This window comes from Palaemon carinicauda, chromosome 11, assembly GCF_036898095.1.
Source record: "Palaemon carinicauda isolate YSFRI2023 chromosome 11, ASM3689809v2, whole genome shotgun sequence".
Lineage (NCBI taxonomy): Eukaryota > Metazoa > Arthropoda > Malacostraca > Decapoda > Palaemonidae > Palaemon > Palaemon carinicauda.
In genome coordinates this window covers 95,756,980-95,771,845 of record NC_090735.1, presented here as the reverse complement: position 1 = coordinate 95,771,845, position 14,866 = coordinate 95,756,980, and the positions used below count along the sequence as shown (strand labels likewise).

Below are 14,866 nucleotides of genomic sequence, written 5' to 3'. Positions count from 1 at the left end.
CTATGATTATGGAGACTATCCATATGAAGGAGGAGAATATACCTACAACGGCGGTGGTGAGGAAGAGTACCCACCTGAAGAAGGGGAGGAGGAAGTACCAGAAGAAGAAGACCCCTATTACGCTCCCTATGACCCTTATGCCACAGAGTCCCCCTATGATCCATATGGTACTGAGGCCCCGTATGATCCATACGCTACTGAGGCCCCCCCATATGACCCCTATGCCTCACCCGCACCAGACTATGACCCGTATGACCCATACGGAATCCCATACGATCCTTACGATCGACCCGCCCCTACCACCACGACAACAACTACTACTACTCCTCCCCCCACTACTACAACCACTACTACTACCACCACCACCACCACCACTCCCCCTCCAACAACTACAACTCGGGCACCAAGGAGAAGGAATAGAAATAGAGAAAGAGAAGGAGGACGACGAAGACAACCTGAGGAAGGTATGATTTCCTTTAAAGCAAATAAATAGGAAGTGGAGGAGTCCGGCAAATCAACCCATCCGAAGGGCCAAAGGAAAGAATAATATTAAATATGTCTAAGCAATGGAAAGAGATATTGTCTGTGAGAAAAGTTACTATGGATTTAGGTGGTATAAGTTCTCTCCTCGTTTACTTCATGAATCCACATTTGAATGAAAATAATTGCAAGAAAATTGCCTCATAACGTGCGTCACCTTGAAGCATGGCTACTGTCATTAACTATATTGCCTAAGCTGGTCATTCTGCAACGCACAAAGGGGCTGATCATCCCTAGCGTTTTCTTTTCTTTGATGTACTTTTCCCATAAAGCCAGTCCTTCAAGGGACGTATTCTATATCATATTGTTTCCTTGTCTCAGCTCAGCTTTGTCAGTAATGATCCAAACAGAAGTCATCATTAGAGCTGTTCATTTATATACAGTATATATATATATATATATATATATATATATATATATATATATATATATATATATATATATATATATATATATATATATATATATATATATATATATATATACTTCAGTTATCAGAATGAATAACAAAACATTACTTTCTTGCAATATTCTGCTCCATTTTCATTCATTCCTTGCAACAGTATACTCTCTTGTTTTCTCTTATCTTTGACTGACGCCTTCCAGTATTGTTGTCTAGATAGACTGCACTGTAAATTCATTATTTGTATATATGCGCATTTAGACAGAGTGAATAATCATTCATATAGTATTTATTGCCCTTTATTAATATATTTTTAAAAATATTTCCAATCATACTAGAAGGGCCCAAGTTTAACTTATAGACTCTTTATCGTATTATCGTTAAAGTTCTAAGTATTTCTTAGATAAATCCCAAATTGTTTTGATCTATTTCTGAAAATAAAAAATGCAAGAGCTAAAACATATCATAGAAGATAGTTCAGTATTTGCTATTTAAGAGAAAATTCCTTATGTAGTTGTGTCACAAATGCCCAACTTGAAGATGATGCTGGAGTTCCTGGCTAACTCAGTCGTAATTGTAGCGAACATTCTTGCAGTAATGATACTCATTTCTCTTTCATCTGTTTTTCATCAACAGAGCAACCACCTCCACCACCGGAAATTGTGGGCCCCGTAAGTTTAATTTCATCTTAATGTAGAGAGAGAGAGAGAGAGAGAGAGAGAGAGAGAGAGAGAGAGAGAGAGAGAGAGAGAGAGAGAGAGAGAGAGAGTAGTAGAAGTAGTAGTAGTAGTATAATAGTATCTTTATTGTGAATAATCTATGAAGTTTTATTCTTTACAGTCCTGACTCTCTGCTAATATTAGTTATGAAATTGAATATCTATCTAATTCTAACGAAATCACACGATGTAACCCATAAGGCACTGTACAATCCCATGTCCATGTTAGAATTGTTCATCAAAAACCTCTTAATTCTCTTTCAGGCCCCAGATTATGCTTCCTCTACAACTGGTGATGCTGGAGTGACTGGACCCCCTGGCGACCGTGGTCCATCTGGCAGTCCTGGTAATCCAGGTATTCCTGGAGACCCCGGTCCACCTGGTCCCATGCCTGATGTAAGTTCAGAGTAAGACAATATTCTAAATAGCCCGTAAGATTGTGCACAACTCCATATGATTAGAGTAAGGCTATAATTATATTATAAGGTTTAAGTCTGATTCATTGTCAGTAAAATCGGAGTTAAGCCAGCGTTAGCTATTATCTTTTGTGGTTTCTGTCGGCCTTCTTATTACCATCATTTTCTTACTGTTCCTCCAGATCTCTCCATGGTTGACCCAGCTATCACAGTCGCAGGGAGGAGAAAAAGGCCCGCAGCCTGATCCCTTCAGTTATCTCCAAGCACAAGTTGGTCCAGTGGGTCCCAGAGGCTCCGTAGGTAAGATCATATTTATTTGCTGCCTCTCATTTTTCAGATATACCTATAGATGTTTCCAAATATGACATAAGGAATATTAAGTACTTACATATCTTCATCAAGGTATTGCAGGTAAGAAATATCACATCTATTTAATCTTACATTTGACACAAATTATATTTTTTTTTCCTTATCTTCAGGGTCACCTGGACCACCAGGACCCCAGGGTTTCCAAGGAATGCGTGGTGAGCCTGGTGATCCCGGACCCGGAGGTGCTGGAGGACCACCTGGACCAAGAGGTCTCCCTGGAATACCTGGCAAAGATGTAATTATATTATAGTATCTGTATCTTTTATTTCAACAAAGTAGACACCTTGACTTTATACTATCCCATGAATATCCTGCTCTTATATTACATTTATAGGAACTGAAAGAGTTAATTCCCCACTAGATAATTTCTCCATCCCTATTGTTCAAAGCCTGTATTTCATATAATTACTTTGTGCTTACTACCCTCAATTTCCAGTTACTTATGAATCTCAGATGATCAGATCATTCACAAATCTAATATCATTGGCATCTCTTCTAAAAAGGGAGAAAATGGTGATGATGGTTCCCCTGGACCCCAAGGAAGTGTTGGACCCCCTGGACCCCGTGGTCTACCTGGCATGCCTGGTCTCCCAGGTGTGAAAGGTCACCGTGGCTTCCCTGGCCTGGATGGTGCAAAGGGAGAACAAGGAACATCTGGCGATAAAGGTGCATCTGGACCAGCTGGACCTCCTGGACCCATTGGACCAATGGTTAGTGCAAAGGTTCTTTGGTAATACACCTTCATAAAGGAAATAAAACCATGATAAATGTTTTGGAAACGTATCAACAGTAAGATAAAATTTAGCATCCTTAAACATTCAGTGATGAAATGAAAATTTATTTTCTTTAGTACTATTTTTGAAAATTATTTCATCAGGGATCTGCTGGCCCCCGTGGTGAAAGAGGAAGAGAGGGTCCACCTGGTCCTCCTGGTCTAAGAGGAATTGATGGAATTGCTGGACCACCAGGTCCCCCTGGAGGTCCTGGTAAACCTGGACCTCCTGGATTCCCAGGAAGTGCTGGTGCCAAAGGAGACCAAGGTGTACAGGGACCTAAAGGTTCTCAGGGTCTGCAGGGGCCAAGAGGTAAGAATTTCTAATTAGTAGTCTAAACTGATATGATTTTTCTTATAGCTGATGTGTATTATGTTAGCATTCATACAATTTATTGCTTCTTTCTAATCATATATCAACTGACTATAACAACACAACTTATCACCCTACAGGCGAAGCAGGTAAACCTGGTGTCCCAGGTGAAGCTGGTTCTCAAGGACCCCCAGGAACAGATGGTCTTGTTGGTGAGAAAGGTGCTCCTGGGTCTCAAGGAGATGCTGGTCCTCCTGGTTTCCCCGGTGCTCGAGGACCTCCTGGATTGCCTGGTAGCCCTGGAACTGCTGGTATCAAAGGAGAGGCGGTCAGTAATTTGCAATTTTTTTCTTTATTCATCTATGAATATGCTCTTTGATTAATTTTAGCAAAATGTTGTAAAAATATTTTTTTTTCTCAAGAAAACAAACCTTTCTGTTCAAAACAGGGTCTGCAAGGAGAAAGAGGTTTCAAGGGAGAACTTGGTATGAAGGGTGAACTTGGAACTCCAGGTCCCCGTGGTCTTCCAGGAGCTCCTGGTTCGCCTGGAAAACGTGGTAAAAGGGGTATGCATGGACCTCCAGGAGGTGCAGGTCCACAGGGTGAACGTGGACCTCCTGGCGGCCGAGGTCTCCCTGGTGCTGATGGACCTCCTGGACCTAAAGGTATGTAGGTTCTTCCTATATATGCCATTGAACACTGGCAATATACATATTTATCTAGCATATATAAAATGTCACTTACAATTCTAGTTATCCTAAGCCCAAAAGAGAACGTAGCAGTAGCTAACTAAATATCATTGTTATTTGTAGGTCAGTCTGGTGATGCTGGTCCTGTTGGTGCTGCTGGTCAAAAAGGGCGTGAAGGAAACCCGGGTCCACCTGGATTGCCAGGCAGACAGGGCTTGAGGGGTCCAACAGGTCTTTCAGGACCTGCTGGTAAATCCGGTCGCCCTGGAGATCGTGGGCCACCTGGTGCTGATGGAAAGTCTGGAGACCAAGGACCTCAAGGTATCCAAGGCTTACCCGGTCCAATGGGACCTCCTGGACCACGTGGACAAATTGTAAGTAATAGAAACTTTAGGGAATAATTTCGTTTATTTTAACCACACAACTATATCCCTTATTATTGTTTCACATAATATTTACCATTACATGGAATTAAACGCAGTATTAATCAACAGGGAGAACCCGGAAAAGATGGTAGCGTTGGTGAAACAGGTCCAACTGGTCCTCGGGGTGATCCTGGAAAGGATGGAGCCCAAGGTTCAGTTGGTTCACCAGGTCCTCAAGGATCAACTGGTGAGCGTGGACCACCAGGTCCTCCTGGTGCTCGCGGTTTTCCAAGGTTTACCTGGCTCTCCAGGAGCCACTGGTACATCTGGCAAAGATGGTGAAGCAGGCTTACAAGGTCCCCGAGGATTACCAGGTGGCGCAGGTCTCCGTGGTTCAAGAGGTTTCCCAGGAGAAAGAGGTGCTCAAGGTCCCCCAGGAGAAAACGGTGCCCGTGGAGAACCAGGCTTACCTGGTCCTGATGGTCCAGCTGGTCCTCCTGGTCCAGCTGGTCAAAAGGGGCATTCAGGTCCATCAGGTCTTGTTGTAAGTATTTTTCTTTTATAAAATATTTAACAAATTAACAAGACCTATTGTGAATGGTTGTACGTTGTAAACATACACTCACTGATAAAAAGAAACCCTTGAAACCTGTAATCCTTTATTTAATGCCAAAAGTTCTATTATTAATTTTTTATACTATCACAAAATCTATAAAACAATCAAATTACTTGTAGGGTCTTCCTGGTGGTCGAGGTGCACCTGGTCTTCCTGGAGAAAAGGGTGAACGTGGTGGAATTGGTGCCGTTGGACCTGAAGGTCCTCCTGGTCGTCAAGGTGATCAAGGGCCTCAAGGTGTTATGGGTCCACCTGGACCCCAAGGAGAACCTGCTGAAAAAGGAGATCCAGGCCCACCTGGACCTCCCGGTGAGCATGGAGCAAATGGTATGATGGGAGAACGTGGACCACAGGGACAGCAAGGTATTCAGGGCTTCCCTGGACCAATTGGACCTCCAGGATCGGCTGGACCAAAAGGTCAGCGTGGTCTTCCCGGTCAAAAAGGAGCTCAAGGAAACACTGGACTTGTTGGACAACCTGGTGAACCTGGTCCTCAGGGTCTGGCAGGTCTTTCAGGTGCCAAAGGACAGCGAGGTGAACAAGGAACTCGAGGTGAACCAGGTCTCATGGGTCCTCCTGGAAGACCTGGTAACGCAGGTACTCCTGTAAGTACTACGGCTGCAGTATCCTTAAAATAATTTCCATGAATCTTAATACTTTTCATATTAAAAATTACTTCATTATCATAGTGCTAAGCCTATTAATTTATATTCTCGATGTGCAGGGCAATCCTGGTGAGGCTGGTCAACCTGGTGCCGAAGGTCAACCTGGCATCAAAGGTTCCCCTGGTGATACTGGACGACCTGGCTTACCTGGTCCAAGTGGACAACCTGGAGCTCCTGGAGTGGAAGGTCCCAAAGGTGAATCTGGACCAATGGGACGCCCTGGAGCAGTGGGTCAGCCTGGACCTATTGGACAATCAGGGGAGCGAGGTCTGCCTGGATTGCCTGGTCCACCGGGTCCAACAGGTTTAAGTGGAAAGACAGGTGAACGTGTAAGTTACTATAAATGCACTTCTGTGTGGATCAGGTTTTGAATAAATTCATTTATTGACAATTTAGCATAATATTCATCATCTTTAATTTCACTAAGTTTTAATAACATTGAGTGGTGTTTACATTTTGGAAACTTTCATTCTAGGGAGAACCTGGTATGGAAGGTAAACGAGGATCAGAGGGTCCAGTCGGTCCTCCAGGCTTAGCTGGACCAGTTGGTCCTATTGGTCCCACTGGTGACACTGGTTCCCCTGGTGCTGATGGCAAACCTGGTCCACCTGGTATTGCTGGTCGTACTGGAGACAAGGGACCACCAGGTCCCCCAGGCTCTCAAGGATCACCAGGACCCACAGGCCTTCCTGTAAGTCTACTTTTATAACCTTTCATAATAGTCTTCTTTTTTATCTTATCAAGAACTCATGAATTTTTCATAACCGTAATCAATTCAGAAAACGCATTATATGGAACTTTTATTTCATTGCCAATCACAATTATGTCTTTCAGGGACCCCCAGGTTCTGCAGGCCCCATTGGTCCCACTGGAGAACGAGGTGACCGTGGTGAAATTGGTCCACAGGGAGTGGAAGGATCACCTGGACCTCGTGGTAAAGCTGGTGCACCTGGTATGCAAGGAGAAAAGGGAGAAACCGGAGCTGCAGGTCCAAAGGGTGCTAAAGGTCATAGAGGTCTCATTGGTCTTCAAGGTCTTCCTGGTCCCCAGGGTCCATCTGGTGACAAGGGTGTACCTGGAGTTGCTGGTCCACCTGGACCTTCAGGAGAGCCTGGCATGAAAGGTCCCCCCGGTCGTGATGGAGGTATTGGTCTGCAAGGTATTATGGGCCCTCCAGGTCCTCGTGGTCCAAGTGGAGAAGAGGGTGGTGTTGGTCCTGCAGGTCCACCTGGTCCAGCTGGTCCTCCAGGTCCACCTGGTGAGTCTATGGGCTACGATGCAGCTGCACTTGCAGTTCTTCTTGGCCAAGGTCAATCTAAGGGTCCAGATCCTATCCAGGGAGATGATTCTGAATTGCCTGCTCGCCTGTTTGGAAAGGAGATTACTGATGACGAGCGAAGAGACCTTATTACGAAGGCTTATGAGCAACTCAAAACATCATTCAAAAAGTTCCTCAAACCAGAAGGCACAAAGGATGCCCCTGCCAAGACCTGCAAAGATCTTGCTTACGCTCATCCAGAATTGCCTAGTGGTAAGTAAATATATTTCAGATAATGTTAATTCTTCTTGTGATCAGCTGCAGTATATCTATTTGCTTTAGATTAATTTTAGATTACCTAATATTCTGGTCATAATATGTCATAGTCAATGGCCAAATTGTTTGCATAATTGAAATCTTTATCGACATACTCGTAAAATACAAAAGAAAAGCATTGATTACATAATTTGATATATACTCTACTTATAGGCCCAAATTGTTTATGCATAAGCCTGTTTTTAACAGTAAGGCTTACTTGAGAAAAATAAACGAAAATATCATGAATATTTGTGAATTGCAGGCGAGTACTGGATTGATCCTAACGAGGGTGACACAAAGGATGCCATTGTAGTTCACTGCGACATGGAAGAGAAGGCCACCTGCGTCTTACCTCAGCCTGCTATGACGGATGAATTCAACTATGTCAGCGCCACCAGAGGAGCAAAATGGCTTGGTGATGAAATCAGTCCAGGTTTTGAGGTACAGTTAAGAAGAATTACAGTAGAATTTCCAAGCTTAGTGTGAAATTACATTCTTACTTCCCTAAAAAACTAAAGCAAAGTTACTTTAGATTCCGAGCACAAAAATCACATTATTGATATACAATACATAACAAACTAGACTTAAAGTCAAGGTAAGAAGAGGGAAGCTGTTAAGAACAACCTTGCGTTAAAGTAAATCACAGATAATATATATATATATATATATATATATATATATATATATATATATATATATATACATATATATATATATATATATATATATATATATATATATATATATATATATATATATATATATATATATATATATATTGTGTATATACATATATCTATATATTTATAAATATATATATATATATATATATATATATATATATATATATATATATATATATATATATATATGTATATATATATATATATATATATATATATATATATATATATATATATATATATATATTTATTTATTTATTTATTTATACATTATATAATTTATATATGTATATATATATATATATGTGTGTGTGTGTGTGTGTGTGTGTGTGTGTGTATGTGTGTGTGTATTTAAAGCCTTATGGTACTGTTAAGTCTTATGATTGAAATATATGATATCGCCTTAAACTCTTCCTAATGTTCCACAGAACACTATACTGGACAAAATGCGTTGCAAGCCAAAATAATGTTTTACTTTCTACTTCCCCCGCAGTTCACGTACAAAGCTGATAGTAACCAAATGTCCTTCTTGCAACTGCTATCCTCGAGTGCCACCCAAGAACTCACTTATCATTGTAAGAATTCCATTGCTGTCTTCGACGCCCAGAAGAGGAGCTTTAGAAACGCTCTGAAGATCATGACGGCCACCGATCATGAGTTGAAGGCCAGAGGAAATAATAAGTTCAGATACAGAGTTCTGGAAGACGGCTGCAAGGTGGGTATTTTATGTCTTTGTGGGATGGTTAACCTGTTATTGATAAATAATGATTATAAGATTCAGATATATTAATACACCGTTACTTTTGAAAATTTCTTACTTATGTGCGAACAATATAGGAAAACAGAAATGAAGGACGCGAGAGGATTTTATTTTTCATGTCATTTTTTTCTTTTCCCAGACGGGATCGGACACCTGGTCGTTCACGAAGATTGCGTACCGCACCGACAAGCCTCAACGGTTACCATTCACCGATATCGGACTCCAAGATGTCGGGGCTCCGAACCAGTCATTCAAGATCGAGATTGGACCGGTGTGTTACTCATAGGACACCGAAAACTGAATTCGCCTAAATATTTCCAGTGACCTAGAACAGTGGCAGGGGGTTTGGGGTGTACTAAGTGATGGAAAAAAAGCTAAATGAACAGTGCTTTTGAAGAAAATAGCATAATAACTATGCCCACAGTAGTGCCCAATAATGTCGATTAAATACAACAGACAATGATGTTATGAATCAGTTGGATTAATTGCCTTTTGGGTAACTAAGATTTACTCGTGAAGAAAGAAAGAAGACCAGGATGTAAGCAAAGGAGCGTTCTTTCTTCTACAAGAGTCGTCGTCGATTGAACATCCTTTAGTTGATTTATTTAAAACTTTGCATCCTTTCAACATCTTACCTACGTCTTCTCCTCTACATAACGACAGTTATTATCCCCGATCTTCCTACATTGCTCTAAGTCACAAATTGCTAATCGTATCATGTATAATTTTCATATTAGAATAAAAAAAGAAAAATACAATGTTCGCCGCTCTCTTCTACTCTATCCATTTTCCTAATTTTCATGTGTTCATTTTCTCTGTCTCTATTTTAATTTCTCTTCACCATTAGGTTAGGAAGACACTGAATAAGAACAGCGCCATCGATATACAAAGTAAGTGTAAAGTGCTTATAATACAGAGAACAGAAAATAGACTGTGTACATTTTGTATGATATTAAGGGGACACCATAAGGGGATTTTTTTTTCACTTTTTTTTTGGTTATTCCCATAGTCACTTGATCGGGGTGAAAAAAAAAAATATTTTTTTCAACTAAGATTTTTTATGTTTTGTAAATTTACGAAAAAAATAAAAAGAATGGGATACAGATTGTTTCATTGAAATAACCTTCCTGATTGGCTGTCTTTTTTCAGTTAGTTTAGTAGAACATGGTTGTCATGAGCCATCATATCTGTCTGAGGGAATGTAAAGTTACTTGTGAATCTAACATACTCATTTTGAGTAATATCCTGTACTTTCAACTGAAAGTATACCAGTTTTGTTAACAATACTCAATCAGATAGAAAAGCTCATCTGTGGAAACGATGTTCCTAAATTATATATATTCATCGTCGGTGTAATTCAGCACTGATATTATTATTTCATGATTCTTACTCAGTTTCAATGCAAGTCAATTTCGTTGGGATTGAGACAAAACGAATCGAATGGATTGGAAAAGGAGGCTATTCATTGCCAGAAAGATGAAATTAAATACGGTGAGCTAATACCGTAGAATTTTTCAGTACAAGCGGTAAGGTGTCAGAATAACTATCGTGTACCCTTGGTGTGTGTGTAACCCTATTATTATTATTATTATTATTATTATTATTATTATTATTATTATTATTATTATTATTATTATTATTATTATTATTATTATTATCTCATCAGAAATATAATAAGATTTAATTAGTGATTTAGTATGTTTTTAATTATAGAGACAGAATACGACTGAAATGATTTAAAGAAACAAAATCATAGTATACTGTAGAGTGAGAAACTTAGCTTTTATCTGAGATTTATTGGACATTTTTCTTTTTTTTTATTCTCATAAATCGTTGCTAGACATTCAGTTTTTCCATCTTTTTTTAACAATCTCCTAACCTAGCTCTTTTACCCCCACCATAAGGTTAAATTTCGAGCACATTTTGCTAAATAATTTTTTAAAATTGCTCTAACAAGCTTAATTTTTGTCCTAGAAAGGTCAGGTTGGTCTCATTCTTTTGGAAAATGCCTGAAGTTTCTCGTAAAATTATCAAAAATATGTAAAAATATGTAATTAACAGTGTTTTGCAAGAACGTACCGGTACGTCCTTTGGGGGTGAAATAACATGATAGCTAGCTTTATCGTAATTTGATCATTATCAGTACTCCTATGTTTTCCCTTGAGTGAACACAGCAGAAATAGTTCCCTTTTCAATTTTTTACTCAACGAAATAAAGGTTAGCAACTTTTATCATATTTGATACTACTAATTTCACAGTAAAAACAAAGTTAGGTTCCTTGAATAATGTCATATTCATTTAGAACTCAGACAAAGGCTACGCTGTTTTTTTATGTTAAACCAGGGTAAAACCAGTAGAGGTTCTTGCTCCAGGAGCAGCCTATATTATAGGCTATATCTCCACTATGTATATATTCATCTGATAGTTTTTTACACATTTCTTTTATTGTAGCTAACATCTGTTAGCCAAATATTTACCTCTCTTTTGCTAGGCCTAGAGAACTAACACATTTTAACCATAATGATCTATCCTCTCTTATGAGGTATCATTCAACTAACAGCAGTTACCATTATTCTTCTTCTACCCTATTAGCGCCACGGCATAACAGGGTTAACCGCTCGAGTCAATTTTTTCCATCTATTTCTATTCCTTGTATCTTATTACCTCAGTTTCACCTTACTTATATCCCTCCTGACCACATCCATCCATATGATTCGCTGACACCCTGCAATCCTCCTCCCCATCAGAAACAAATTCTTAGTTTTCTTGATTGAATCCACCTCCTCTCTTCCTATCACATGCCCAGCTTCACTAGTCTTATCTTTTACATTGCATATGAGTGAATGAATGAATGATTATTAATTATCTGGCATCATAACATCAATAGTCATTGATGTCGATGGGAGTATGATTAACAATGAATGATTAATTTACGATAAAAAAAACAGAAATTAATAACAACTTTATAATAAGACATTTGATATTCTATATATCATTTAAAAACGAGCAAGAAGGCCAGCTTTCAATGTGAACTTGAAAAGGCTATTGGCATATAACATTCATTCTTCTTATACCTTGACTCTTCCTCCTTTCCAGTAGGCGTATTCTAGCAATCCATCTCACCATCCACATAGTACCGCTTCTTTCCTCTCAAGGGTTGATTCACACCATCGCTCCAGTCACGGTCCGATCAAACATTGTTACATGATTTTAAATGAAAGCATTCACACTGGCGTTCAGGTCCGTTCTCACTCCAGTCTCGCTCCGGTCGTGATGAAAAAAATCAGGCTAATGTTCACTGCGTAAATACATTTCCTAGTATCTGTGGAGAATTTTTATGTTTGATTAAATGTTTGAGTGGGAACTTAGTCCGGGAAAGTCTCCCTACAACAGTTACACAAAGATCAACAGGGGAGGATAATGAGCACTTACTCATTATCATTTATCCTTTATCAAGAGGAGAGTAGCTTTTTTAACTCATTATCCTTTATCCTTTATCAAGAGGAGAGTAGCTTTTTTAACAATTGCAACATTGCCCTTTTGGAGACATTGTTAGATTTTAGATCTAGCACTCACAGAAGCGCTAATTCACCGGTCATCCTGAAATATGACATTTTTTTTCATTTGTTGACATTGTTCAACCAGAAATTTTCTGCAGTCTGACAGATATCTCATCTTTACTTCCCCTTCAAGTGGCTTTTTATAGTAGTCCTTAATTGCTCTCCATGCAGGGAACCAGGGACCAGAAACGGATTTGTTTCGACATACTCTACATGACCCCTATACTGTATTTCCTCCTAAACCATGGCCTAAACCGAACGCGAAGAATTTTAGTGGCAAAGAATAATCCCTCAGATAGGTCCAAAAAAAGAGATTTAGTATATCACTTCCAAGAGACATTCGGAGGTACGGATTAATTTGAAGGGGTAAACTGGGATTCTGGGAATAAAAACACGTGTGCACCTACACCGTATTTTAGTCCGTTAAAAAAAAGGTTGTGAATTATTCATGCCATTTTTTAACTGGAATATAAAGCTACAATGCCAAAAATAAGTGAATGATTATCTGAATTTATAGAATTTCCCCAAAACACCTAGATGTTAGGTATCTTCAAATAGAGGGAAAATAAAACATAGACACCTAGATCGAAATGGCAAAACATTAATCTAGGTGAAAAAAACATAGGAGTGGCCGACAACACTGGTAGCAAAGAGCCACCACTTTATCTTCCAACGTATCCATTATCAGCAAAGTCAACGGACTAGTTTCTCATATTAGTCTTTAAATAAAAAGAATGTCTCAAAATACTTATCTTCCCTTGCTGCCCCTCCTAAATACCAATATGATTGTCCATACTTCTTCTCTGAATGGAAATTGAAATATTAAAGTATTGAACACACAAATTACCTAGCACCATATATTTAAAGAACCGGCAACTACAAAACACCAGATTGTGTGTTTATTTTTTTTTTATTTCAACCTGATAAACGTGAACCTCAGTAAGTTCATGTTAAAACAGCGCCGGAACCAAATCAATATACGGTCTATTTGACATGATAAAAATTCTACCTTTATGCGCCTTCAAGTGTCAATCAAAATCCAAAGCACAAACAAATTCTTCATGTAGTTGTCGCTTCAATCTTCATTCTAAATTTAATAACTTTTCCGTGGAGATTTCCAGTACCTAGTACACTGTCTTATTTAATGTTATACAATTGCTTTTCACCAGAGACATGAATTTTGATATAAATACTAAACCTCGTATTTTCTTAATACAGTTGGCATGATCATACAGTACGGCGACGTACATTACTTAACAAACTTGGTTGTTAAATTGCTCAGTGTGCTTCTGGTGAATAGTCGAGTTTCATTTCATTGGTGGTTTGTGAAATTGTGAGCGCCTGAGCAGCCATCTTGAATCAAGTTGTTTTAGTATCTTAAGCGACGTAAACAAACACGTAAGTAATACTATGCGGTTACCGCCGGTCTACTGCCTATTATTCAGTGCAAATGTTTCTTTAAGTTACTCTGCTGACTTCATCTGTTGAATTAATGGTACTGTACTTCTAAAGGAGAATTGAAGTAAGCTCTTGTATTCAGTTAAAACTTAACGTTTATTGTGAATAAAAGTTACTATATTTGGCTTCATCTGTTAGAATGATGGTACTTTAAAAGAAGTTTAGTTTTAAATCTTGCCACAAAATTCGCAAAACGATATCAACCAGCATAATTCAATATATCTCGACTAGAATATCTGGTCAAACTCCATGATTTCTTGCCATGTGCATGAATCATTTTTTTCTTTTTATTGTGGGAACATGTTTTTACGGGTATCGGACCATCGGTATTTTTTTTACCCGTATCTTATCTTGTTGCTGGCCTAAGATTCGGTATTTTTTTTTCTATTTTTTTTAACCATCACTACCAAACTTCGAACCCTCATATTCATCATCATCATCTTGCATGCCTATTGATGCAACGGGCTTTGGTTAGATTTCGCCTGTCGTTGATATTTTGAGCTTTTAAATCAATACTTATTAGCCTTGTGTCTTTCTCCTTTTACAGTATTCAGGTATGGTTATCCTTGGGGCTTCCGGGTCTGCTCTCCAAGGACTCCTTGCTGCAGCTCATCATCTTTGGTGCTAGTCTGGAAGCCTTTGTAGATCAGCGGCCAGGTCCTCCCGCGGGTCTAACCGTTCGTAAGACGTGGCCGTTGTAGTAAAAAGAATGTTCTGCAAATATCCTACTCTACAATAGAACACTGCCTAACTTAATGGGCCCACCTAACCTTACCTACAAGACGTGTCTCTCCTTAATAGGGGGGGGCTAGCCCCCCCTGCGACCTCCCCATACATTGCCGTAGGGGGGGGGTAGCCCCCCTGCGACCTCCCCATACATTGCCGTATTCTTATTTTTAAACCTAATTGGGGAGGCTGATGCCCCCCTCCCTGCGACCCCCCTTACACTTGCCTATTCTTAAA

The 14,866-nt window shown here is 39.3% G+C and overlaps 2 protein-coding genes across 5 annotated transcripts in view; both read left to right on the top strand.

Annotated features, from left to right (window-relative positions):
- LOC137650099 (collagen alpha-1(II) chain-like) overlaps positions 1–9,986 on the top strand; it is a 24,650-nt gene extending 14,664 nt beyond the window's left edge. Inside the window, 19 exon segments of the mRNA XM_068383202.1 lie at positions 1–464; positions 1,580–1,614; positions 1,926–2,057; positions 2,260–2,377; positions 2,557–2,681; positions 2,950–3,156; positions 3,324–3,531; positions 3,672–3,859; positions 3,980–4,196; positions 4,344–4,594; positions 4,715–4,870; positions 4,872–5,129; positions 5,321–5,806; positions 5,926–6,195; positions 6,342–6,557; positions 6,701–7,397; positions 7,705–7,883; positions 8,619–8,840; positions 9,025–9,986. The exon segment at positions 1–464 is cut by the window's left edge and continues 1 nt beyond it. Of these exon segments, the coding sequence (XP_068239303.1) occupies positions 1–464; positions 1,580–1,614; positions 1,926–2,057; positions 2,260–2,377; positions 2,557–2,681; positions 2,950–3,156; positions 3,324–3,531; positions 3,672–3,859; positions 3,980–4,196; positions 4,344–4,594; positions 4,715–4,870; positions 4,872–5,129; positions 5,321–5,806; positions 5,926–6,195; positions 6,342–6,557; positions 6,701–7,397; positions 7,705–7,883; positions 8,619–8,840; positions 9,025–9,171 (4,576 nt within the window). The 3' untranslated portion in view covers positions 9,172–9,986.
- Positions 9,987–13,710: 3,724 nt separating this feature from the next.
- The window catches only part of LOC137650097 (sideroflexin-2-like), a 101,938-nt gene continuing 100,782 nt past the window's right edge, over positions 13,711–14,866 (top strand). The window contains exon 1 of one of the 4 annotated variants that reach the window (XM_068383199.1): positions 13,711–13,843. The gene's annotated coding sequence lies outside the window, so the exon portion shown is untranslated. The other 3 variants (XM_068383198.1, XM_068383200.1, XM_068383201.1) reach the window with 3 other exon arrangements.